Below are 27,016 nucleotides of genomic sequence, written 5' to 3'. Positions count from 1 at the left end.
TAGAGATGACCCCAAAAATTTAGAGAACTGAGTAACAACTGGCACTTTGTGTGGAAAGAATTTAAAGAGAAGCTGAGCAATGGAATAAACAAATAAAGCGTGTTTTGCATCCTTCCGATTACAATCATTTTGTAATCATCGCATCTGACACATTTGGTACTGTGGACATCCCACCTCTACTTTGGCTTACAGTGATCTCATCTGAGGCGTGTTTCAGAGGTTTGCGAAGTACTCCTCATGTACAACGTTGAGTTACAACAAATACCTTCTTATCAGTTCAACATCTTCAAAGAAGTAGGCAGAGTTGTTAAATCTATGGTTTAAGGACAAAGTCTTTTCTGTTCTTTGTGCTTGTTACCACGTGGCAGCTTTGGCACCACAGAGCCCTTCTGTGTAGAGATCACTCCTGTAGCCTCTAGCACCAGTGTGTTGCAGCCCACTCAATGGGCCAGAGCTACGCTGGGTTTCCTGGGGCTTCCCCATGTACTCAGCCCACCCAAGGGCTGCACTAAAGGGAAGAGAAGCACTCTCTTCTTCTGTGACACTCTGTTCACACACACACACACACACACACAGTCAATCCATGGCCATACTCTGCTTTTATTTTCTTCACAGCACTTTCCAATACCTGAAATCATATCATAGACTCATTTGTTTACTGTTTGTCTTCACCTCCGTGATGACTGGGAATTTTATCTGTTTTGTTCCCTATTATCTTTCCAGCACTTGGAGCAGCACCTGGCACATAATAGGCACTCAATAAATATTTGCTGAACAAATGAATTAGTCAAGCAAGAAAGAAAAAATTAACAGAATTGGGAAGACCAGTCAGAACAAGTTAACCCAAGAATATGTTGAACTCCCCAAAATTAATTCATTTTAAGTTACTGGTCATTTGTTAAACAGCCAACACTGTCTACATCACACCAGACATCTATTCTGCAATACCTGAAGACATTACATTTGTATGAAGTAGAAAAGAAACAAATCTATTGTCAGAAACATTGGCAATGCATTGCAGCAACTTGGATGGACCTAGAAATTATCATACTGAGTGAAGTAAGTCAGAAACAGAAAGACAAATACCATATGATACCACTTATATGTGGAATCTAAAATATGACACAAATGAACTTATCTATGAAACAGAAACAGACTCACAGACATAGAGAACTGACTTGTGGTTGCCAGCGGGGAGGGGGAGTGGGGACAGGTTGGATTGGAAGTTTGGGTGAGCAGATACAAACTATTATATACAGAATGGATAAACAAGGTCCTACTGTATAGCACAGGGAACTATATTCATTATCCTGTGATTAAACCATAATGGAAAAGAATATGAAAAAGAATGTATATATGTATAACTGAATCACTTTGCTGTACAACAGAAATTAACTCAACATTGTAAATCAACTATACTTCAATAAATTTTTAAAAAAATATCAGCAACATACTTAATGCTATACAAAAGTCCATTGTAGCTGTAATGACAATAACTCACAGTAAGATTTCTACCAGTTGGTAATTTTCCTTCTTGAAACTGCTCAGTGCTTAAGTATTACAACTGGCTCATCATCCAGATTATTAGAAGATTTAACTCTGCTTTATTTCTCTACTCAGCAAACATTTCAACAATTCAATATTTATTATGTACCAGGCATGTGCAAGGATTAAAGAGATAAATCAAGATTCTTGAACTTACAGGCTACAGACAAATAAAAGATCTCACAGCTGGATAAAGCACCAACTAAAAATTAGTTTCTCTTTTGTAGCAGAACCCTTAAATTCACCTCTGATGTATTTGCCATCCGCCTTTTATGGAGAGCTGAATGAAGACCCTTTAGAACTCTGGGCAAATAAACCAGCATGTGTCTTCATGGAATTCTGAATGACCCTCAGAGTTCAGAAATGTTAGATAATTACTAAACAATATCAGAAAAAAATAAAGATGCTATTTCCTTTACACAGTTTAGGCATTTAAAATCTAATCTCAGGGGCTTCCCTGGTGGCGCAGTGGTTAAGAATCCGCTTGCCAACGCGGGGACACAGGTTTGAGCCCTGGTCTGGGAAGATCCCACATGCCGTGGAGCAACTAAACCCGTGTGCCACAACTACTGAGCCTGTGCTCTAGAGCCTGCGAACCACAACTACTGAGCTCACACAACACGACTACTGAAGCCCATGTGCCTAGAGCCCGTGCTCCACAAAAAGAAGCCACTGCAATGAGAAGCCCACGCACCACAGTGAAGAGTAGCCCCCGCTTGCTGCAACGAGAGAAAGCCCGCACACAGCAATGAAGACCCAACGCAGCCAAAAAATAAATTAATTAATTTTAAATAAATTAATAAATTAAATCTAGTCTCAGTTTTGTGAAGTAATATGTATATATTACCCAGTTACCAGTGGTTATCTCAAGGTAAAGGGATAAGAGCTGATTCTTAATTTCTTTTATATGCTCGTTTCTTGTCCAAATTTTCTACAATTAAACATTTGCAATGAGAAAAATAGATTATTTTTAAAATATTATTTTAAATCTATCAATTAACTATCAAGCTTTTCTATTGCTGTTTAAATTATTGAAATTAAATCTACAGGTCAAGTCCACGTTAAATTTGTCCGGTTCTCATGACAATTAACATTGTGCTTAATGTAGGAAGGAAATAGAGGACTAAAGCAAAAAGTCTGTTTTGTGTTTGGTTTCTGTGGCATCTCAAGTGTCCTTCTCCTGAACTTGTCTATTTTTTTCTTAGGCTGGGTACTCCATTACACTCTCCCAGGAGTTTGTGTGAGACAGAAGAACCCACTGTTTGGGTTTCCCAAGGACTAAAGCCTGTCCTGCACTTAATGAACTTATTTCTTTGGGATAACTTTCTGCAAACTACAGAAAATATACCCTAGATCCCTGCTAGTACCCATAAGACAAAAACATTCATTTACAAACCATAATATATAAGAGGAATTCCTTCTTGGAAAATAATAATAATAGCTAACACCTACCACAGGCACCTGTCACCCTGTGCGAGTACCCCATGGTACCCATTCTCATAGGGTTGGTCCTCATCCAGGGGTGCATGCCAGTGCTTTACTGATATTACTGCACATTGACATCTACATCAGACCCTAAGATGTATTTACTATTATCCCTATCTTAAGGACAGGAAAACATTTGGGGTCAGATTGAGTTGCCCAAAGATACATGCGTACCAACCCAGGTCCTTCTGATTCCAGACCCCAACTAACCACACAGACCCAGTTCTGGCTGAGGACTGAGCAAGGTCACTTCCTTTCACATGTGGTTCCCAGCTTAAGAAGTGAGTTGCATGAAGTCCATAAATAGCTCCTCACTTTTAAATTTAATGCATTCATTTAATGTCTTATTATCTAGATTCTAAAAATTAACATATGGAAGTAGTATCTATCTTTTAAATTATTGTGTAACAAATATTTCTGAGTCATTGTGAAGAACCTCTATGTCTATACTTGCTTAAAAATCTATTTAGCTCATACGTACTTTTATAATGTTTCAGAAAAGAGAAAAAATCAGAAACAAGACTTTTCGAAGAAGGAAAAATCAACATGATGCAGGGGAAGCAGACTAGAAGATGGGGCTGAAAGCAGAGTAACCAGACACTAATTAGAACTTCACACATAGCTAAAGGCTGAAGATCTGAGTCAGGGATATAGGGGGCTTCTTTCAAATTCTTCAAAACTGAGTATTTATTTCATTAGTTTCATTTTCATAGAAATACATAATTTACTGCATCTTGGGTTATATACCCTCTCTCAAGTAACTATGGCTGGAGAAACTTATCAAATACCGAGAAAGACAGATCCAGTTCATATGAAAATATACCCTCTAGGTTTTTTTGTATCCTGTGAAGCTTAGTGGGGACACACAGCACTTCTTTTTTAAGAACAGCAATAACATTTTGCCTTGCTGCTCTTGAGAGCAGTCAGGCACAGAAGGGACAGCTGGGGGGATGGAGAACGACCTCTACAGACATGGATGAGTCTCCTGGCAGAAAGCTGACGGACACAGTCATTTGAAATCTTCTGCTCATTTCTGCTGTTTTCTAATGAACTAAGCCAATTGGTACAGATAATTCAGATATCAATAATGCAGTGAGATCATGATTATCTCATGGGATAAAGAAAAGCCCAGAACCACGTTTTTCCAATCTGGTAGCAGTTTTTGAACAGTTTTAGTTGTTTTAATAAGCAAGTCCTCATTCATGTAGTTTACATATAATTGGGTCAGAATGGACTTAGTTATAACTAGTGATAGAAAGACCACCACCAGACCAAGACTGACCCTTAATGAAGGATTCTAGGACTTTATCGCAGCTCTCAAATTTAACCAAAACCCTTCCTGCTGCATCTCATCAGTGGGCCACTCCAAGTAGGTCTTGGTGTTCATAATCTTCCGCAGCTTACAGAAACGCTGGGGGATGGCCTTTTTCTCAATGGGCTCCAGCAGAATGAGAATGGCAGCATCGTTGTTCTCATCAAAGAGACGAAAATGGGAGAAGTCCAGCTCGTACTTGCACCACTCACTCTTCACAAAGTTCTCAGAAAGCACAAAGATGGTTTTGTGGCTCTTTTCAATGGAGTCAATGATATTGTCGATAATCCACTTGCCAGGAATGAAGTCCCGCTTGTGAAGACACAACTTAAAGGGAGGGTTGAAGTGCTCCAGCTCCTGGACCATGAGGTTCTCCACCCAGTAGGAATCCCGTTCACTGTAGGACACAAAGGCGTCATAGCAGATGTCCCTGCGGGGAGCCTTCCTGGGCTTCCTCTTGGCCTGGAGCCAGGCCCACATCATCTTCATGTACCACAGTCCGTGGAAACGGTGGCACAGAATCCCCATGAGCAGGAGCAGCAGGAAAAGGGCACAGCACACGGCAGACACCACGGCTGCCCTGTGGCATTCAGAAGGTGAGAGCCGGGTGTCCTGAACGCGCTGGCCCCGCACGGGGGATGGAGAGTCACACAGGTAGTCTTCTGGCCAGTCGATCAGGACCTGGGCCAGGGCCTGCTGCCCCTGCATGAAAGACAGGAAGTCACAGGAGCAAATGAAGCTGTTGCCACCAGCTTCCAAAGTCTTCAGTTTTTGAAAAGAATCAAGTTGCTCCTTAGAGAAAGTATTTATTATATTTCTGCTGATTCTCATAACTAATAACACAGGTAAGAAGGAGGCATCTGGTAGAGTCTTCAACTTATTTCTGGAAATATAAAGTTCTTTGAGTTCTGGCAAAATCAAAGAAAATGAATCGAGATTGTTATTGCTAATATCTAAAACTTCCAGTGTCTGGGGAATGCAACGGGTTAAACTTTGTATTCTTGTGCTGGATAAGTTCAAATATTTCATTTTTCCTGGCCACTGACAAGTTTCAGGCATTGAATGAAAATTATTCTTACTGATATCAAGGTTAGTCAGGTTTTGCAGAGTAAGCAAAATTTCTCCAGTTTTTTCTAATGATTTCAAACGATTCTGCCTTAAAACTAAGGTTTTTAGGAAGGGCCAAGCATGCTCACAGGCTGAGTTTTTCAAGGTTTCTTCAGACATTAAGTTTTCACTGAGATCCAAATATTCTAATGATTTTAAATGTTGTGAAAGTAAACAAGGAACCAGAAAAACCTTACTGTTTTCTATTGTGATTCTTTTAACTTTTCCTGTGAGTGAATATATATTACTCAGATCATGATATAAGAAAAACTGTGGAATATGCAACTTCCGTATTGTTAATGTCTCCACGTCACCTAGGTATTTAATTGTGTCCAGAGTCAATGTCCTAAAATCACCAACTCCATCATGGGTACAGTCATCAAACTCTACTTCTAAGACTCCAGAAACATAATTAAACAGTTTCACAACTTCAGTAAAACTTTCGTCAGTGATTTGCACATTTCTAAATGTAAACTTTTTAATCGATGTATTCGTTTCATTGATGGATACTTCTGAAAAATGAAAAGTGTTCAAATTAGTATCTCTCAGTTCTAAACATTCTAAGGAACTTAAAATATCTACAAAAATCTCCAGCAGTAAAATAGGCTGCTTCAGATGAAGAATCAGATGGCTGATGTTCTGGATTGACTTTAAACTCTTTGGCGCATATGTCTGCAGATTTGGAGCATTAATCTCAAGTTTCTCAAGAAGAGTTAGCCCAGCGAAATCCTTTTCCTGAATCTCAGTGAAGCTGTTACTATTTCCTACTTTCAGGATTCGCAGATTTGGAAGATGAGAAAAAAGAGATCTTTCCCCGAGTGTTTTGTATAAATTTCCCAGTAAGTTTAAGAATTTCAAGGCAGAAAGGGATCTGAACCAGGAGGATGAGAAGTTAGATAAACGATTATAGGATAAGTCCAAATATTCAAGACTCCTCAGGGAAAAAAAAGAATCTTCCTCCACTGTGTGAATTTCATTGGCCCCCAGCCTCAGAGTCCTGAGGTTCACACACCTCCGCAGGTCACTGTTGCTGACATAGGTGATCTCATTGCTGGACAGGTCAAGGCTTTTCACAGCTGCCGTGAGACCTGAGGGGATGGAGTTGAAAGATCTGGAGCGGCCATCGCAGACACCAGTGGGGTCACAAGACAGAGAAGAAGCCTGATCAGAGGCTCCTTCCTTGGGGAGGCTGATTACAGACCCCAAGACCCACACTGTCCACAATGCAGGTGGCATTGTCCAGTGATCTCACCTACAAAGAAAAGAGGTTCAAATGAGTGATTGTGTTTGACAGCATAGCTTAATTCCAGTTCTTGAGAAACGTTTTGTAAGATGTAGCACGTGCGTACACACACACACACACACACACACACACACACACACCAAGAAATAACTGACAGGGAAATGGAATGTATGAATAAGGATAAAAAATGAATTCCCTGACACATCCAGCAACAGACCACCACTGAGCAATGACTTAAAGGCACAGTACCATCTAGGAATATGGAGCAGGACCAAACGTGGGTTGAAAGATGAAAGTAAATGAATGATGGAGGATGAAAAAGCAAGCAGTTTAAGAAAAGGGCTAGGCTTAACCATATGGATTTACAACCTCCTATTTGTATACTTCAGATCTTATATTGCAGCATGCCCCTTGCCTGTCCTGATGCCCCTGTGAGTTAGAGATCTCACAGTGCCAAACCACAGCTCTCCTTGAACAACCTTCACTGAATACAGCTCCAGGAGGAGCATGCTCTTTAACCAAAAGAAAAAGGTCCCATGCTTGTCAACCTGTCTTGCACTTGGCACTAGTAGGTGGAAGCGGTGCTGAGAACCCCAGGCAGAGCAAGGTGGTTTGTGGGACGGAGGGACAATCAGACCATCAGAACCTTCTCATCTGCAGTGAACCAAGTGCAGCAAGCAGTGTTTGACTCAGCACATTTTTCAAAAGATCATTTTGGGGAAACAATCAACAGTATTACCTTTGCCAATACTCACGTGTCCATCTAAGGGTCAGTCTGTTTCAGGGCTCTCTAATCTGATCCAATGTCTATTTGTCTATCCTTGTACCGGTAACACACTATATTAAATATATGACATATCTTCATATCCAGGAGAGCAAGGCCTTCCTCCCTGTTCTTCTTTAAGTGAGTCTTACTCTTGGTGTTTTGCATATTCTTATAAATTACAGAATCAGCTTATCAGTTTCAAAAACAAAACCCACTGATTTTTTTTAAATAAATTTATTTTATTTTTGGCTGCGTTGGGTCTTCGTTGCCGCACGTGGGCTTTCTCTAGTTGTGGTGAACGGGGGCTACGTTTCACTGCAGTGTGCAGGCTTCTCATTGCAGTGGCTTCTCTTGTTGCGGAGCACGGGCTCTAGGCGTGCGGGCTTCAGTAGTTGTGGCACTCGGGCTCAGTAATTGTGGCTCACGGGCCTAGTTGCTCCGCGGCATGTGGGATCTTCCCGGACCAGGGCTCGAACCCGTGTCCCCTGCATTAGCAGGCAGATTCTCAACCACTGCGCCACCAGGGAAGCCCAAACCCATTGATTTTAATTGGCAATGCCATGAATCTATAGATATTTTGGAATTATTGACATCACTACAATATTGGATCTTTCAATCCACGAGCATGATATATCTTTCCATTGATTTGGGTCTTCATTATCACAATAATGTCTTATGATTTTCTACACAGACGTCTTGAGCATATTTTGTGAGATTTATTTCTAGGCATCTGATGCTTTTGAAGTTTTGAAAATAGTATTACTTACTTATATGTGGCATATACCTATATATACAGAGAGAGAAATTCAATTAAGTTTTACATATTTACCATGCATTGAGCAACCTTGCAAAACTAATTCAGCAATTTCACAGTTTGTAGATTCCTTTTAATTTTCTACATACACAATCATATCATCCAGGTATAATGATGGTTTTATTTACTTTTTCCAATCCTTATACCTTTACTTCATTGTCTTGATTAGTGAATGCTGAATTTTATCAAATTTTTTTTTCTTCCTGTAACGATTGAGATAAGAACATTTCCTCCTTCACTTTGTTAATAAATATTGGTGACTACATGGATAAATGTCTGTGTGAAAGCAACCTTGCATTTTTAGAATAAACCCACATTCGTCTGGATGTATTATCCTTTTTATATATTGGTGGATTTTCTTCATAATATTTTGTTTAGAATTTTTGAATCTATACTCAGAAGTAAAATTGCCCTACAAATTTCTTTCTCCTAATGTCCTCATACAGTTTTTGTTGTTGTTTGTTTTTGTTAAATACTTTAATTTAACAGCTACGGAATGATTCAGATTTTCTTTTTATTCTTTTGTCAGTTGTGTTTTTCAAAGAATTTATCATTTTCTTCCAAATTTTCAAATTTACTGACATAGTTGCTTACACCCTCTTATTGTTTTAATGTCTGCAGGACCTCTTTCTATTCCTTAGATGATATTTGTGCCTGCTTTCTTTCTCAATTGTCTTGCCAGAGGTTTATCGTTTTTATTAGCATTTTTTTAAATTTATTTATTTTATCCATTTAATTTTGGCTGTATTGGGTCCTTGTTGCTATGCACGGGCTTTCTCTAGTTGCAGCGAGCAGGGGCTACTCCTCGTTGTGGTGCACGGGCTTCTCATTGCAGTGGATTCTCTTGTTGTGGAGCATGGGCTCTAGGCACGTGGGCTTCAGTAGTTGTGGCGAACGGGCTTCAGTAGTTGCGGCACACGGGCTTCAGTAGTTGCGGCGCACAGGCTTAGTTGCTCCATGGCATGTGGGAGGGATCTTCCCGGACCAGGGATCAAACCCGTGTCCCCTGCATTGGCAGCCAGATTCTCAACCACTGCACCACCAGGGAAGTCCTATCAGCATTTTTGAATAACCAACTTCTCACTCTATAGAGCCTCTATTTATTTTCTATTTCATTAATTTCTACTCATATTACTATTTACTTCCTTCTGCTTTCTCTAGATTTATTTTACTGTTCTCACTCTAATTTCCCGAGATAGATGCTTCCTCATTAATTTTCAGCCATTCTTCATTTCTAATATATCCATTTCAGGTCATGAATTTTCATCTAAACACTAGTTTAGCTGTATTGTCCATGTCTCTTTCTTTTCTGTTCTTTCCATACTTTTGTCTCTTCAAGTTTCAATCTAGGTATTTTCTTCTGATCTATTTTCTAGCTTATTTTCCTTTCCTCAGCTATGTTTAATTTACTGTTAAATCCATCCACTGTTTTTAAATTTTTTTGATTATTACAGTTTTCATCTATATAATTTCTATTTGGTTCCTTTCCACTTCTGCTATGTCATTTTTTTTTTTTTAAGTCAAAGCTATAGGTTTATAAATTTATTTATTTATTCTTTTTTTAGCTGTGTTGGGTCTTCATTTCTGTGCGAGGGCTTTCTCTAGTTACGGCGAGCGGGGGCCACTCTTCATTGCGGTGCGCGGGCCTCTCACTATCGCGGCCTCTCTTGTTGCGGAGCACAGCCTCCAGACACGCAGGCTCAGTAGTTGTGGCTCACGGGCCCAGTTGCTCCGCTGCATGTAGGATCTTCCCAGACCAGGGCTCGAACCCGTGTCCCCTGCATTGGCAGGAAGATTCTCAACCACTGCGCCACCAGGGAAGCCCCTGCTATGTCATTTTTATAGTTTCAAATTCTCTGCCAAAATTTTCAGTTTTGTCTTTTATTGCGTTGAACACAGTAAGCACAGTCTGACAGGCTGCAGAGCACTTTTGACATCCTTAGAAAGCAGGGAGTTAAATGTTAAGGTCTGGGGCAGTCATGGATGGGATAGATAAGGCTGAACTAGAGGAAAATAAGTCCTCACAGAGGTTGCATCACAGCTTTGATTTATCTGGATGGCTCAGGCAGCCTCGATCTCTGAATATGGATTAAGATTATTTCTGGAACGCTAGTGCTCATGGGTGCCTACAGAAGCAAAGGAAAATTTTCTCCAGAAGAAGAAAACATCATCCTAGCCCTTAGATTTCTTTCTACAAACAATTTTTCAAATAGAATGTCCAGTAAAAAATGAAAAACAACTGGGCACTAACTAAAGCAAGGTGATAAGCATGAGAAAAGCAGAAACAGCAGACAACAGAAACTAACCCATAGAGGCTGTAGATCTAGCATTGTCCCCACCTCTAAAACTGACAGGGTTAAGATGAAATGGCTATTACTATTTGGTACTATGTCTATCCCATTGTCTTTCTGCTTAATCGGTTGTTGAAAAAAAAATCCTCTTAGTATAATTGTACTGGAGAACCAAAATTTACTTGATTTTTTCCACTTTGTAACATATTGCACAAATCTTAAGAAATCTATACCAATTTTTGGCTAAGATTTAAGGTCAAATACGTTCATTTTTTATTTTTCCTGGCTTTTTCTCTTTAAAAGGTAAAATTTATAAGAGCAGAGATCTTGGGCTATTTCATATACATATTATATGATACCTATTACATGGTCAGTTTTCAACAAATAATAATTATTGATGATGCTAAAACTACAGTTAACAACTTGACACTTTAGGTCAGAATTACTTGTCTCTCCTCCCATTTCCCCAATACATTACAGGAGGGGGCAGAGAACTCCTCAATGTAAGACACTGAGAAAGGGAAGGGCGATGGCTCAAGTTAGACGGAGTGGAGTCAGATCTAATAAAAGTTGTGGATCTGCACAAAGTATAAAAATCATCCTCTTAAAGAATTCAGAAAGTTGCCAGAGTGGTGAGGAATTATTAGTCCAAGACTCGGGATAGGATGGAAGTCTGAGGAGTAAGCCTGGTGTTAGAGGTGACTTAGCTGAGAGGAAGTTGAAGCCCTGTGGCCCAGAGTGAAACCAGGACCAGACGCCCACTTTAGGGCAAGGGCTGAGATGCCTGGGTGAAGCCAGACTGGAGAAGGACTCAGGGCCCAGCGCATGGCAGAGAAGTGAAAGTGGGCTCTCCATAAAGCCAAGCGCAGGGAAAAGGCTATGCCATATGTGAACAGAGGCCTCAAAAATCTCTGCCCTCTGACCCAGGGTCTCCACCTGGCTAGAAGCTAGCCTCCTAGAAATCTCCCATAAGAAATCAAAACCCAGGCCTGTCACATACGCTGGTGTGGATCCAAATATTAAAAGATATAATAATTAAGAATTTTTCAGAACTGAAGAAAAACATAAATTTACAAATTATAAATGCATATTGAATCCCAAAGAATAGAAATTCCTCATCTAGCCCCAAAACAATGGAATAATAGCCTCAAAGGGCTGAGAAAACATACCTGTTAGTCTAGGCACCTATACCCATTTAAATAATCATCCAAGAGTAAGGACAAGACATTTTCAGACATTTGTAGACCTTCATTGAAAGACGTACCCAAAAACATATGTTCTTCAACACATGGAAAATAAACCAGGTAAGAGTAGGCAACAAGAAGCAACAATTGGATTTTTTTAGTGTAACAATAGATAAGAAAGCACTCAGAAACTCAGACATGGGTTTCCTGCATGAGGAAAAAGTAATGTAAATTTTAAATGACATTGTGGAGATAAAAAAAAATTTTTTTTTGACAAGCAAACCTATCTGGGAGGAGTAAATACAACTTAGATTTACTAAAATATCTTTATGAGGTCACACCCAAGGTGCCACATACAATAAATTATGCTCAATCACTGAAATCAAAACAAGATATTTAACCAACCAAGTCAAATTCTTAAGTAAAGCAATGAAAAAAAATAACTGATGGCTTAGAAACTTCCAAAACATGTTGTCAACTTCAGGCAATTTTCATAAAATTGATACATTATAAAAAGTTTAAAGAAGACATAAAGCTTCTCTGCTTAGAACAGGAAGAAGAAGAAACTTAAAATATTGGTGAATAAGTCATTTTCAAATAATCAGGTCAGGATATTTGCCTTTTTCTTTTCTTTTCTTTGTTTTTGGTGTCTACTTTCAAGTCAGCCATCCTATCTCCCAGTTGCTTTTTGGTAAAGATCTGAGTTAGTAACAGTGCAGATAAGACCTTCTGCAAGATTACAAGCATCTCACCCGGCTGAATTGTTTACACCCGGAACAATTTCTCTCTCTCTCTCTCTCCCAGCCCTTTTTTTTTTTTTTTCCCCCGAAAAGGAAAAACACTATCCTGGCTGACATCCAAGTTCCAAACACAAGTTGTCATTTATAGACGTTGACGAAGTTTTAATGGTGTGAAGCCCACCCCGGAGCAGAGGCCAGGCTCGGGGTTGGGGAGCGAGAGTCCTAGGCAGATCCGAGTCCTGACCCTGTCCCACTTCTGAGCCCTGGTGGCCGAAATCCCACCTTTGCAAGTTGGGTCCCAGCGGTAAGCAGTGAGCCGCAGACGCACCGCCAGCAGGACGCACCTATGCAACCTTGAAAGCCTCTACCTGACCCTCGTCACCGCCGCTCCGAGTGAAGGGGGCGGGGGCGACCGGGGCGTATTGAGCCGCTGGCGAGAGGGCGGCCCTTCGGGAACCGGAGCCACCGGCCACCCCGCCTCCCGGAACGCGGCCGCCCGTAGCGCGGAGCCCGCGGAAGCTCCCCGCGGCGCCCCCTCGGAGGCTGGATGGCCCCGCCACGGCCCGCGGGCACCGTGACGCCAAGGGCTAGGCGAACCTCGACCGCACCCCCGTCCCTTTCCGTGAGGCCCCCGCTTCTCTCACCTCGGCGGGGCGGGTGTGCACATTCTCGTGCGGAGCCTCGCAAACGGGGCTGCGGGAGCGTCGACGGCCTCGGGGCCGGGGACTCCCCCCTTCCCCGGGCCCGAGCCGCACGACTGGGGTCCCGGGTGCCGCCAACTGGGAAGCGGGGATGCCCGGCGCCCCCGTCCGCGCTTCGGCCACCCTGGGACCCTGCCCGCCCGGTCCGGGGAGGGCTGCGGAACGAGGAAGCCTGCCGAGCGTATTTTCGGCCCGATGTACCCGGAGACTGCGCAGCCGCCGCCAGGCCGCGCCTTCTGCCGCCTCCGGCCGGGACCTGCCCGCGCCCCGGAAGAGTGCACGGGGACGCTGCGTGTGGCCGGCGCCCCCTCCTCCAGGGTGCGGGGACTACCCGTACAGCGGAGCGCGCCTGGCACCTGTGGCCTGGGGCCCGGGGCCCGCCGCCGCCTCCCTTTCCGCGGGCTCCGTCGGGTGACCGTGACCCAGGTGCTTCCCCACCGCCGCCTGGTGCCCGGCCTGGGTCGGAGGCAGGCGCTGGGGCCAGGGTGTGGGGAGATGCTTAAGGCCTCCGCGTGGGATTCCCCTAGCACAGAGTTAGATTTCGAAACCAATGAGAAGGCTTATTACCCAACCAGTATTTTCTTGAAGCCTCGGGCACCCAAAACATCTTATTGCCCTGAAACACGCCGTCTCCATTCTTCTGCGTCCTTGGACGCCCAAATTCAGGCACTCGAATCATGCCTTTCATCCACCTCCCACCCCCACCACGACCTTCTGAACACAATTTCCCGGTCACTGTATCTCCAGGGTCCACTTCCACCCGCAAGTCTATGCTCTCCTGCATTAAAATAACACCAATCACTATCCAAAGCAACGCAGCAAGATTTTGCCTGAAGAGCAGATAAGGACAGCCCAGATTTTTTAAAAATTTCAGTCTTGTGGCGGACCCCTGGTGGTGCGCTGACTTTCCCTAGCACCCACCTCCCATCCCTGCTCTTACCATGAAAAGATGTGGGCTCCCCTTTATGTCTAAGATTTTGAACCTAAGTCCTTCCCTTGCGCATTTCCATCCCTGTTTCTCAAAGTGGGTAATTCCCAAAACGAACAGTCTTAGATTGGCTTTCTTCATTGCCACAGAGACTAGTGAGACATGTTTGTAAGGGAAACTAGATACCTTTTCAAAATTAAGCTGCCTTAATATTCATTAACTACATTTTATTTTCTTAATTACATTTGACCTTCCCAAATTGAGATTGGAGGCTGAAGAAGCATTCTAGTTCCTCTTTGACACAGGAGGAAATGCCATGCAAATTCTAAGTGGCCGAATTGAGATTTGAAACCAGAATTTTACCCTAAACCCAGGGTTCTTTGTGTTACCCTATTCCACATGCCTAGTCCTCATCAAAGGCTCCAGCCTCAGGCAAACTCAATCTATAGGCATGAATGTGAACTTGAGGGGGTGGAGTCTGTTTTCCTATACAGTTTACTAATTACCGTGGGGACATTTCTCTGCATCCCTGACCATTCAGGCTCTCCAGCTGTCTGAAACACTTTCTTCTTATTACTTCAAAATCTCCCCCTCTCTTCCTCATGATTTCTCAAGTGTGTCCTTCAGAAAACTTCTTTCCAATTTTTTGCCCAGAAACTGAAAACCTCTGTTCTTTCTCTATATATCTTTTCTAGTTGAGCTGCCTAGATTGACTGATGTCATTGCTTTGTAATCCCAAAGTTGATTAGAATATTCTGACAAAGTTAAGTAGAAATTATGTATTTACCCACAACTTACTACCAGTGTCATCTACATGCAGTGAATTTTTCTCTACACTCTCAGCAAAGCTATTAGCACCTTCTACTCAGGCACATCCTTATACGTGTTCAGTTCTTCACGTTTTCGAAGCACTGTCACATAAATCTTTTCACCTGAGTCTCATAATAACACGTGAAATAAATAGTTCTGATATTATTACGCCTTCAGTTCAAGTGATTAAAGAACTTGCCTCAAGTCATATGGCTCAGAGCCATGTGGCAAATCCCAGGTTAGACTCCAAAACGCCTTAGTTTCTTTTCAGTATAAGACCTCCTCTAACTGCCTACAAAACTTATTCTTTTTTTTAAAAGTTAGAAAATGAACACAGTATGAAAAGATAATTCGGTAAAAAGTAATTCTCATGGTTTCTATATTTTTGAGAATCTGACTGAAATTCTAAAATGAAGTTATCAAAAAACACAGTCTATCTTGTTCACATAAAATATTTTGTAATAGAGAAAATAATAAATATATCCATCAAAAATCACTTAATGAAAATCTGCTCTAATCCTTGCACAAATACACAGATCGTTGTACGCAAATGCTCATTCTTCAAAATTTTTCTACTTTGAAGAGATTTCAATAACATCGGTAACTTTTGAAGAATACTATTTAATAGTGCCTATGCAAAATGATAATAGTAAAACTCTGAATCAACATAGAGCTGAGTTTTGAAACCTGAGAATATTTCATTTTATAAATATTTTTCTTTTAAAAACTAGAATTATTCTTCAACTGAAACCCTTCCTGCTGGGGATGGCCTTTTTCTCAATGGGCTCCAGCAGAATGAGAATGGCAGCAGAATCGTTCTCATCAAGGAGACGAAAATGGGAGAAGTCCAGCTCGTACTTGCACCACTCACTCTTCACAAAGTTCTCAGAAAGCACAAAGATGGTTTTGTGGCTCTTTTCAATGGAGTCAATGATATTGTCAATAATCCACTTGCCAGGAATGAAGTCCCGCTTGTGAAGACACAACTTAAAGGGAGAGTTGAAGTGCTCCAGCTCCTGGACCATGAGGTTCTCCACCCAGTAGGAATCCCGTTCACTGTAGGACACAAAGGCGTCATAGCAGATGTCCCTGCGGGGAGCCTTCCTGGGCTTCCTCTTGGCCTGGAGCCAGGTCCACATCGTCTTCACGTACCACAGTCCATGGAAACGGTGGCACAGAACCCCCGCAAGCAGGAGCAGCAGGAAAAGGGCACAGCACACGGCAGACACCACGGCTGCCCTGTGGCATTCAGAAGGTGAGAGCCGGGTGTCCCGAACGCGCTGGCCCCGCACGGGGGATGGAGGGTCACACAGGTAGTCTTCTGGCCAGTCCGATCAGGACCTGGGCCAGGGCCTGCTGCCCCTGCATGAAAGACAGGAAGTCACAGGAGCAAATGAAGCTGTTGCCACCAGCTTCCAAAGTCTTCAGTTTTTGAAAAGAATCAAGTTGCTCCTTAGAGAAAGTTTTATTTTCTTGTTTACTTTCCAAGGAAAGGAAGTACCTGGGAGCATCTTCGACATGTACCTGAAAATGTAAAGTTCTTTAAGATGTGACAAAATAAAAGACTATATGGCTAACATCTAATATGCCTAGTGTCTGGGAAACATTGAGTGTTAGATTGTATATTTTGACACTGGATAAATTCAAGTATGTTACCTTTTCTGGCCTCTGATAAGAGTTAAGTAAAGAACCAAGTGTACACTGACAAAGATCAATGTTAGTCAGGTTTTTCTAGAGAAAGCAACATTGTCCAGAGTTTATAGATTATTTTGTCTTAAAATCAAAGTATGTAGGGAGAACCTTTGAACTGACTGTTTCAGTTCTTCTCCAACCATCAAATGTTCACTGAGATCCAAGTATCCTGTGGATTTTAAATATTGAGAAGGGCGATATGTTATTAAGCAAGCTTTGGCAGTTTCAACTGTGAATATCTTTAGTTAATATAAAAGCATGTTTTTAAAGTTCTATCATTGTGGAAAATTCTCATAGCTAAGCTCTCTTGTTATTACAGTTTCTATTGGGCCTGGTCTGATCATGGGATCGCAGCCATCCCATTTTCCATTTTCCTGAAGTACAGTCTTCCAGTTCTACATTCAATAACTGATTTTCAAATCTTATTGTTTAATTACTTCAACTTGTTTTACTATTAGTTTTTTCACTGTGGGCCTGAGTGTAAGAGTGTCTTCTGTTACTTGTGATCTCATATGAAGAGCAGTATTTCTGAGTTCTAAATATTTTGGAAACTTGAAAGATTGACAAAACCTTTCCGAGTGAAATTGACCTCTTTATATGTGGTCAAAAGGTACAAATTTCCAGTTATAAGATATATAATTCTGGGAATGTAATGTACAGCATGGTGACTATAGTTAGTACTACTGTTTTAGTAATACTGTTATTATACCTTTGAAACTTGCTAAGAGTAGATCTTAAAATTTCTCATCATAAGAAAAAATAGTAACTATGTGAAATGATGGATTTTAACTAAACTTATTGTGATAATTATGTCACACTATATATACATATATCAAATCATTATGTTATACATCTTAAACTAATACAATACTACATGTCAATCATATCTCAATAAAACTCGGGCAGGGGGGACACATTGAGATACCACTACATGCCCACTAGAAAGGCTAAAATGAAAGACTGACAATACCGAGTGTCGGTTAGGATGTAGAACAACTGAAACTCTCATACATGGCTGCTGGCAATGCAAAACGATACACCCACTTTGGGAAAGTTTGACAGTTTCTTATCAAATTAAATATGCACTTAATGATGCAACAATCTCAATCCTAGGTAATTACCCACGAGAAATGAAAAAATAAGTCCAACAAAAGCATGTACTTTATTCAGAGCTAGAAATGACCCAAATATCTATCATCTCATGAACAGATAAAGAAATCGTTGTATATGTATACAATAGAATACCACTCAACAATAAAAAGGCAGAGCTGCTGAAATATGCAAGAATATGGATGATCTGAAAAGAATTATATGAAGTGAAAGAAGTCAGACACAAACAAATACATACTATAGAATTCATTTAAGTGAATTCTACACAATTCATTTAGATTTAAATTCTACACAAAGCAAAACTATGACAGAAAGCAGAGGTATCAGGGAGCCAGGTGGGAGAGGGGATTGATTGCAGAGAGGCATATGGGGACTTTTGGGGGTGATAGAAATGTTCTGTATCATGATTGTGATGGTGGTTACATGACATGACTGTATGTCTTTATCAAGCTCATCAAACTACTTTTTATATTGATAAATTTTATTATATATAAATTATCTCAATAAACCCGACTTTAAAACATCCTCTTCTCTCCAAGAGCAAAGGATGGATATATCAGGCCTCCAAAATAGAGGAGCTAACCTTTTGCTCGCCTTTTAGAGAAAGAAGGAGAAAACACCTAATTTCTCTAGCAGGTCATCCTGCCTTGCTTATAAAATGTCTCCTTGTACTTTAATTAGTTTACATTAATTTCTCTCACTTGCAACCAAAAGAGACCTGGCTAAGATATTTCTTGATGGAAAGAAAATTGTTTCTTAAGTAACTCAGGAAGTCCAAACTACCTAGAAATATAAAATCATAAAATCTTCTAATATCATATTTGGATGGCTTTATCCCTTCTGGAATGCTCATTTTCAGCTTTCTGCCTTGCCAATACCACTCCATGTGTAATCAGAGCGATTCAGCACCCAAATTTTACAAAGTCCATTCCAGGACTAAACTCATCAGACTACAATGATTCCAGAAATTAAGATATTCCTAGTAAGAATGGTCTAAATATTCATTTTTTAAAAAAAGAAAGGAAGAAAGAAAGAAAGAAGAAACAAAGACCAACAAAATCTCTTACAGTAAAATTGACTGCTTCATCTGTCAGCCCAAGTGACTGATCTTCTACATTGATTTCAGACTTCTTGGTACCTAACTCCAAGGATTGGAAGCATCAAACTTGTTAATTCAGAACAGAAAGTCCATAAAAGTCTTGTTTTTTTTTTTTTAATTTAGAGAATCTGTGAATATTTCAGGAATCTAAAACTTGGGAAAATGAAAAAAGAGAGGGAAAGAGACTTTTCTTCAAGTTCTCTGATGCATTATCCCAGATGCAAAGGGCCAAACCATGAAGATGATACATGAGGTAAGTTTGTATAGGTTAGGTCCAAATATACAAAACTCTCAAGGACAATGCAAATAATTTTCATCTGTTGCAGGACTGGTAGTAGATGATAGAAAAGGAGATTTCAAATTCACACACAGCTGCTGAATGTGGCTGGATGTAAACTTCATGAGGGCATGGACTTTGTTCTCCTTTTTGCAGTGAAGTATTCCCAGCCCTGAGAACACAGTAGGCACTAATCAACTATTACTTGCTTTTTTTTTTTTAATATTTATTTATTTATTTATTTGGCCAATTCGGGTCTTAGTTGCGGCACGCGGATCTTCGTTGTGGCACGGGGGATCTTTCGTTGCGGCATGAGGGCTCTCTAGTTGCGTCACGGGAGCTCTAGAGCGCGTGGGCTCTAGTTGTGGTGCGCAGGCTTAGTTGCCCTGTGGCATGTGGGATCTTAGCTCCGTGACCAGGGATCAAACCCGCGTCTCCTGTGTTGGAAGGCAGACTCTTAACCACTAGACCACCAGGGAAGTCCCAACTATTACTTGTTGAGTGGTGGATTGACATGCCTTTTCAGAACATCAGTTGGGTCTGGAGGAATGGAGTATGGATATTGCAGACACAGGTGGGACTGCAAGGGAGAGAAGTCTGACCAGCGGCTTCTAGCCCCAACTTCCTACACTTGCCGCACAATAGCTGACCTTGTTTAAAGACGACAATGAAGAAATATAGTGTATTCTTTCCAACCACAGAGTCAGACAAAACCATGAGCGAGCAGCTGGTATCATTTTAATATCTGTATGGCCTCATCAGTCAGGAAGAATATGAAAAGAAGGCAGAATTTTATCAATTTCTAAGTTCTTTGGAGTGCCTTGGGAAATATATTGAAATATCTTAAGAATCAAATAACTGCTAAATCCAACCATGTGATGTGGCAGTCTGGGTAGAAGTTGCTGCCTTCCATGTGGATGGAAAAAAATGAGCTCATGATAATGACTCAGACCCAGGGACATGAGCTGTGTGACCACTGCCTTCTCTAGGTTCAGTCCTGTTACAAAGCATAACTAGGGTTCAGGGTGTACCAGTCACGGTCACAGACCATGCATTATATTGCCAGCTTCCTAGGCCATATCATTGGCCACCTCTCTATGAATGAATTCCCAAATTATGTATGATGATGTAATGGTTTCCTACGTGTGTGTAAGTATCTTTCAAAGCCTGGAGGTTGCTGTCTTCTTGGCCATTGTATGGACAGTCATACTTGACCCAAAAAGTTTCTGGATGCAATCTCTGGAAGACTTATAATTAGTATTTATATTAATATTTTGTGCTAAGGAATCTATGAATATTTGGTTTTTAAAGACTTGTCACATTTTTTTAAAATTTGGTCTATTAGAGTCAAGGTCAAGCTTGTAATTCCAACTTAAAATGTATACTTCATTTATATTTGTGATTTTAAGTTGAAATTTTTCATTGTTTGTAGAAACACAGATTGAAACATTTGTCATACATTGAAACATTTAAGAGAGCTTAAATTTTACCATATTTATAAGTGTATTAGTTATATTAGAATTGTTTAAGAACTCAGGAAAGTTTTACTAAGTCAAACAATTGACACTTAAAGAGAACATCAAATATATCACATTTATAAATGCCACTAAAATTAATTAAAAGTTTAGTTAGCTAAGTTTGTAAATGGGACCAAACAAAAGCCAAAGTCCCTTTTAAACTGATGTTTAAATTTGGTAGATTTACGAATAGTTAGTCAAACCTAAAAGCTTAAGGAAGGACAAGATTTTTAACCTGGCAAATTTAGTTATTTAGATATTAAATCATAAAGCCAAAGCAAACTCCTGAATTATCTCTTCTGCAGACAAAAAATAATGAGGACTTTTTTTTAAAAAAGCCAACATTGACAAAATTAAATTTGAGTCACCAAAGAAAAAATTTGCCATGTCCTTCCTTCCTCTTCTGCTGCCTATGGCCACAGTTTCCTCTGGCTTGAGTCCGTTACGGCCTCATCTTCTGGTCTGATCCTGTGTGTCCCGCCAGTGTCCTTCTGCTCTTCCCTCAGCTATGGCTTCCTTGAGCTGTCAATCACTGGAACAGATTTGACTGTGTATACATTATTTACCACGTGCCAGCTCCAGCCCTTTTAGATTACTAAGAGATGATTTGTACTAAATGTTGGTTTATATGATGGGATTAAATCTATGGGATTAAATCCATGGTTAGGGTTAGGGTTAGGGTAGGGTAGGGTAAGGCATCATCAGATCCAGGAACTCCACTCCCTGATCAAATGTGAGAGTCACTGACTTATCTCCCCAACCTTTTGTAAGAAAACCAGTCCCTTTGAGGCTCCCAGCTCACATACGCCATTTGCCCTCATGCCCTCCTCTGTCTCTCACTGTCTGCTGACCTCCTGCTCCCTTCCTCTCACTTGTCGAAGACTTTGGCATCTGCTCACAGACTTCTTCTTAAGATCTTCCAGAAGCCCAGCTGCTTCACTGTTCACAAAGATGACCCACCTGTCACCTCTCGGTTCCTATACCCCCTCATCCCCCGAGCTCCTCCCCTGCACTACCTCGGTCACTCCCGGGACCCGGGGATTACCAACAGTTGTCCAAGTTCAAAATGACTAACTCAGCCTCCTGCATCTTGCTCAGAGTCCACTGGTCCCTCCTCTTCCCCCAACCCATTGGTCATCTCCTGCCTTGTCTTTCTTCCTTATTTAGTGTAGATTCAAGCCAGTGCCTGGTGCAAGCTGGAGCTCACAGGTGGAAGGGTCAGCAGAATCCGGGGTTCCCATCCTCTAAGCATTCTGTGGAGAGTCATACTTGGCCCCAAATTTCTGGTTCGCTGGGTTCTTCCGCCTTTTTTACAGGGAAAATACCAGCCTGGGTGTGGCCACCGGATGGTCTGAATATGCATGCCCATTGCACAGGGGTGCTGGGGGTGCCAGCAGGAGGTCTTGGGAAGTTGGGATGACGCAGCCTTTCTTACTTCAGAATCTCCAAGACACCCTTACCACCCCCGCAAACCCTCTTGCCAGTGGTGTCACCAAACATGGAGAGGGCTTTCCCCTCCCCCCAATCTCCAGAAGCCTTCCCTGCCCTTCCGTATGAACAGTTGGTGTTTTCTCACTATCATGTAATGGAAAATAGTATACAAAAAGATTTCAAGCCCTCTCACCCCTGAGTCAGATCACCACTTCTAAATAGGAGTTCTAGAGCCACCACTCTCTTTTCCTTATGTTCCTATTCCTCCTATGTGACAAAATCCTAAACCTGAAAGTTCCCTATGGACTTAGAGGAGACCAGACACTGTTTTTACACTTTTCTAGCCAACCCACCTCACCCTCCACCCTCCTCCAGCCACTGGCAGTCTCTGCCTCCCCACATGCTCTCGGGGATGACTTTGCCTCTTATTTCGCAGAGGAAGTTAAAGCCATCCACAGAGATCCCCTCAACTTCTCACTGCTGAGCTCCTACCCACACCCACCCTCCCCTCCTGCTGCAGTATGAGAGGGCTCCCTCCTAGAATGGCCGCCAGCCCCACCTGGTTCAATCGAGACGCTCCCTCCCTGCCGTCTCAGGAACCACGTGCTGCTTAGTATCCTTTCTCTCTCCTGTATTTTCCACCGCTCCATCTCAACCAGATCATTCCTACCAGTGTTTACACATCCTCAAGTCTCTTCCATATTTATTTCAAATAAACAAACAAAAACAAATTCTCATCTCTCCTCCTTCATAGAGTAACTTCTGGAAAGAGCTCTTTATACTTCCTGTCTCTGTTTCCTCACCTCTTGCCCAGTCTTTAGTCTACTCCAACCTGGCTTCCACACCTATCACTCCAACCAGCACTTGCAAAGGTCATCAATGACCGCCATACTGCTGACTCCCAAATACATTGTATTCTTCCTGTTGTCTAACCTGTCAGAACAAATCTCCTTGCTGACACTCCTTCCTTCTTTGCTTCTCCCTTGGCTTCCATGACCCCACATACTTAGGCTTCCTTTTCGATGCTCCTTTTCAGACTTGTCCTCCCTTACCCTGTTTCCCAAGTCTAGGTCCTAGGCCAGTCCTCATTGGCTGCTTTCTTCCTAAGGAGTCTCATTTATGTTCATCTCTATGCCAATACCTCTCAAATTTAAGTCTCCCATGCAGACATCTCATCCGAGCTGCAGACCTAGATGGGCAACTGCCTTCTGGAGACATGCGTCCACGTGGATGTCTCAGAGCATGTCCATTCAGCATGTCCAGGTCTGAGCTCATGATACTTCTTGCCAAGGCTGGTCCTCTCTTAGTGTTTTTTATTTCAACATGTGGCACCACCATCTATCCAGAAGCATCTGCTAAAGACTCAGTTCTGCTGATTTTACCTCGAATCCATCCAACTCCTTTTACTTCCACTTCCATCAACCTAGTTAGAGCTACCTTCACTTCTTGCCTGGACTATGAAAACAACCTCCTGATGGTCTCACCTGCTTCGCCTTCTCCGTAGCTCCTTCTTCACGCTGCATCTAGAGCAGCCCCCTCTAATAAAAATATCATGGGAGCTGCTTATGTAATTTTAAATGTCCTAGTAGTTACATTTTAAAAGGTAAGCAAGAAACAGGTAAAACTGATTTTAATTACATTTTATTTAACCCCAAATATTACCATTCCAATATGTAAAGATTATGAAAAAAGTAACAAGATATTTTACATTCCTTTTTTACACTGTCATTGAAATCCAGTGTGTATTTTACATTCACAGCACATCCCAACTAAGACCAGCAACATTTCAAGTGTTCAATACCCATGTGTAGCTAGTAGCTACCATTACTGGACAGTAGAGATCTAGAATGATCTTTTAACAATGCAAATCTGATCATTTCACCCCACCTCAAGTTTAATATTCTTCTGTGGCTTCCAAATTGTTCTTAAGATTAGGATCCAAGTATTTAACATAGGCTACAAGTTCCTGCAGGGTCTGTGATGTGGCTTGTGCTTCAACTTCTGGTCTCTGCCTCTTCTCACCCTCACCGTCTGTGTGCTGCCACATCAGCCACATCAGACTTTCAGGTTTCCAGACCCACGAAGTTTCCACCTACCACAGATCCTTTGCATATGCTGTTCCCTGTGCTGTGGATACCATCCTCTACTACCATCCCTTCCACCATTACCAGCACCTCCACCACCAACATCGTCTCCACCACTAGCACCAGCATCCCCACTGCACCATCACCACCATCTCCACCTGCACCATCACCTCCATCATTACAGTATCACCAACACCATCACCACCACCTCCACCTGCACCATCACCTTCATCATTACAGTATCACCAACACCATCACCACCACCTCCACCTGCACCATCACCACCTGCCATAGAGACTCTCACTTCTCCTTCAGGTCTCCACTCACCTTCACTTCCCTTACTCTTCAGCCTAGATATGTGTTCCTTTCCTTCATAACATTTAGCTTAGTTTGTAACTATATCCTCCCACATGTGTGATTAGTGCCTGTCTCTCTCATGAGGCCATAAAAAGAATTGTTTATCTCACTATTGTATTCTCAGTGCTTACCCAGTGACTTGTATATAGTATGTGTTCAATAAAAACTTTTGAATAAATAAATGAATAAATCAAGATAATCAGGAAATAAAGAACCATAAAATGGGGCACAGAATAGAGCTTGAAGAATGGAGGAGAAGTCAGGGAACACTGTCAAGTTTGGCAGGTAGACTCCAAAGCGGGATGGGGGAGTGGGAGGTAGATGCTTATACTAAGACTGATCTTGTGTTAGTATCTCCACTTGAAGTTTTATGTATGTTTGTTTAATGCCTTAACAAGTCTATGAGGCAGGTATTATCTGCATTTTAAATTTAAAGAGGCTCAGAAGGGTTCAGGACTTGTCAAGTGACATAGGTAGGATTGGAACATCACTCTGTCTGATTTCAAAGCCCATGCACCATGCGTTTCACTAGATCTCCATAGACAAATGCCTATGCTTTTACTCAATGAGAATAATACTATTCAATGAGAATGTGACTGAACCCTCAAATAATAGAAAAGGCTAGATTTTTTTATAGCGTGTATGTACGTGCCCCTATTTTGTTGCAAGATTTCTTCATACAAATGTTGCCCAAATGCATTGCACAATTCAAGTGTGATTGCCTCATATGAGACACTTAAGCAAAATAAACCTTGTCTGAAACGATAGCATTTACTATTTTGAGAAGGAAGTTAAATGATGATTGTATGGGACCTTCTCAATACCAGTTGACTTTCCCAACTGTTTAAGTGAGTTTATGCATATAATGTGCTTAACAGAAACTTGGCATACAAAGAGATCAATAACTGTTGGCTGGTATTATCATGATCATGATCGTTATCCTTCCTGGCTCATAACAGCTTTTCCCTCATTTCCTGCATACATACTAAAATATAGGTTCATAAAAATATGCTATTCCGGCTCTAAAGGACTCACATGAATCGCTGCCATAAATCAGCTTCTGGACTGAATCAGTTCAGCCGCCAAACATGGCCCATGCACCACAGAGCACAGATCCAAAGCCGAACCCGACTGGTTTCCAGGGCTCAGCATAACAGAGTCCCACCCCTCATCCACAGCGTTATGGGGACAATGGAGCAAAAGCGCCAGAGCTTTGTCATCAGAGAGACTCGGGTTCAAACCTTACCTCTTCCACATGCTAGCGTTATGACTGAGCAGATCACAAGACTCAGTTTTTACATCTGTTAAAGGGGAATGATAACTCTTAGCCAGGGTATAATGCCCAGAAGCTGGTACATGCTCAGTGTTAGCTATTATTTTTTAAGAGGCATTTAAACTGTGGGAACTTAGTTCCTGCTCTAGTTTGCTGTAGGTCAGCCAGTCTAATCCAATTGTTGATGGATCAGGAGAAAAATAATGAGAACATTTGTCCTGGGGGAAGGAATCTCACACAGTCACTTGCTCTGCCCACAGCCACCTTTCTATTTCCTGATTCAAGGGGCCACTGCCCCCAACCCCCCAGAATCTGGGGGGACAGCAGGAATATCACCTCGACAACCATGAACCTGCCATGGCTACAGTGGGGTCTGGTCCTCCCTCAACTGTCCATCTGTCCAACAGTCCAGATTGACTTTTAGAAAGTTAGGATACTATGACTCTTGCTTGTTGTGAGAAATAATATTTCAAAGTGTTTTTAAAACAGGTCTGCCATGAAAGTACAGTAGGGAGGCAGTGTGTGCTGTGGTTACAGATAGAGGTTGTGGGCCCTCTTGCTAACTGCATGATCCTCCCCAGTTATCATCTCTGTAAAATGAACTTAATAGGGTTGTTATGACGATTAGGCAAAGTGCCTTCTGCAAAGTACAAGCAGTGCCTGGCCTTTGGGAGTGCTATGAGTTGTTTGTCAGTAGAGCTAAAAGAATAATAGTATTTATTTTGTGGAAAATCAACTGGAGAAATGAAGCTGCCTGTCCATATCTGTGCACAAACATGTAGCATATGAATAATAATAATAGGTGACAAAAGTACACAGTGATGGGGTGAATGAGAAGAGAAAGCGGATTGTAGCTCTGTTGACTGAGGCACTCTTAGACCCGTGAAATTGCAGAACTCAAAGCTGTGTTGGCAGATAATAAAAATTCCAAGAGAAAATTAAACTATATGAATGGGTGTGGATATCTGGGTAGATTTTTTTTCCCCACTCTTTCCTAAAAAAGCATTTGTTTCTAATCTTAAGCTGACTGCCCTGCCAGGAAAATTACCAGATAACTGTTGCCACTCAAATAATCAGATCCTAAACCTATCTTTCTGGTCCAATGGGGGCAGAAGACCCAACAGGTGAGGAAAGACCTTATCCAATGTCAACCAAATATAAAGTCACCGACCCTCCCCCTGTGTCACTCTCAAAGAAGCAGGCATTATCAAGAAAGAATTATTCCTTGAGGGACCTGGAATGGACTAACT

The 27,016-nt window shown here is 41.6% G+C and overlaps 2 protein-coding genes across 3 annotated transcripts; both read right to left on the bottom strand.

The window, feature by feature from the left end:
• Positions 1-80: 80 nt before the first annotated feature.
• On the bottom strand, positions 81-13,216 carry TLR2 (toll like receptor 2). 2 transcript variants are annotated; one of them, XM_059922645.1, is made up of 2 exons: positions 13,132-13,216; positions 81-6,701 (listed from the first exon to the last, which is right to left on the bottom strand). In XM_059922645.1, exon 2 carries the CDS (start codon positions 6,683-6,685, stop codon positions 4,328-4,330), a length of 2,358 nt encoding a protein of 785 aa, XP_059778628.1. In that variant the 5' UTR covers positions 6,686-6,701; positions 13,132-13,216; the 3' UTR covers positions 81-4,327. The 2 variants fall into 2 exon arrangements, with proteins under 2 accessions (XP_059778628.1, XP_059778629.1); XM_059922646.1 differs by lacking the exon at positions 13,132-13,216 and adding an exon at positions 12,770-12,829.
• A 2,450-nt stretch (positions 13,217-15,666) lies between these two features.
• LOC132366211 (toll-like receptor 2) lies at positions 15,667-24,241 on the bottom strand. Its single transcript, XM_059923817.1, is given in 5 exon segments — positions 15,667-16,260; positions 16,262-16,416; positions 16,419-16,492; positions 16,494-16,657; positions 24,149-24,241. Coding segments are annotated over 5 exon segments (1,080 nt in total).
• Positions 24,242-27,016: the final 2,775 nt, after the last annotated feature.

Source organism: Balaenoptera ricei, chromosome 5, assembly GCF_028023285.1.
Source record: "Balaenoptera ricei isolate mBalRic1 chromosome 5, mBalRic1.hap2, whole genome shotgun sequence".
Taxonomy (NCBI): Eukaryota; Metazoa; Chordata; class Mammalia; order Artiodactyla; family Balaenopteridae; genus Balaenoptera; species Balaenoptera ricei.
This window is presented reverse-complemented; position numbering and strand designations above follow the sequence as displayed.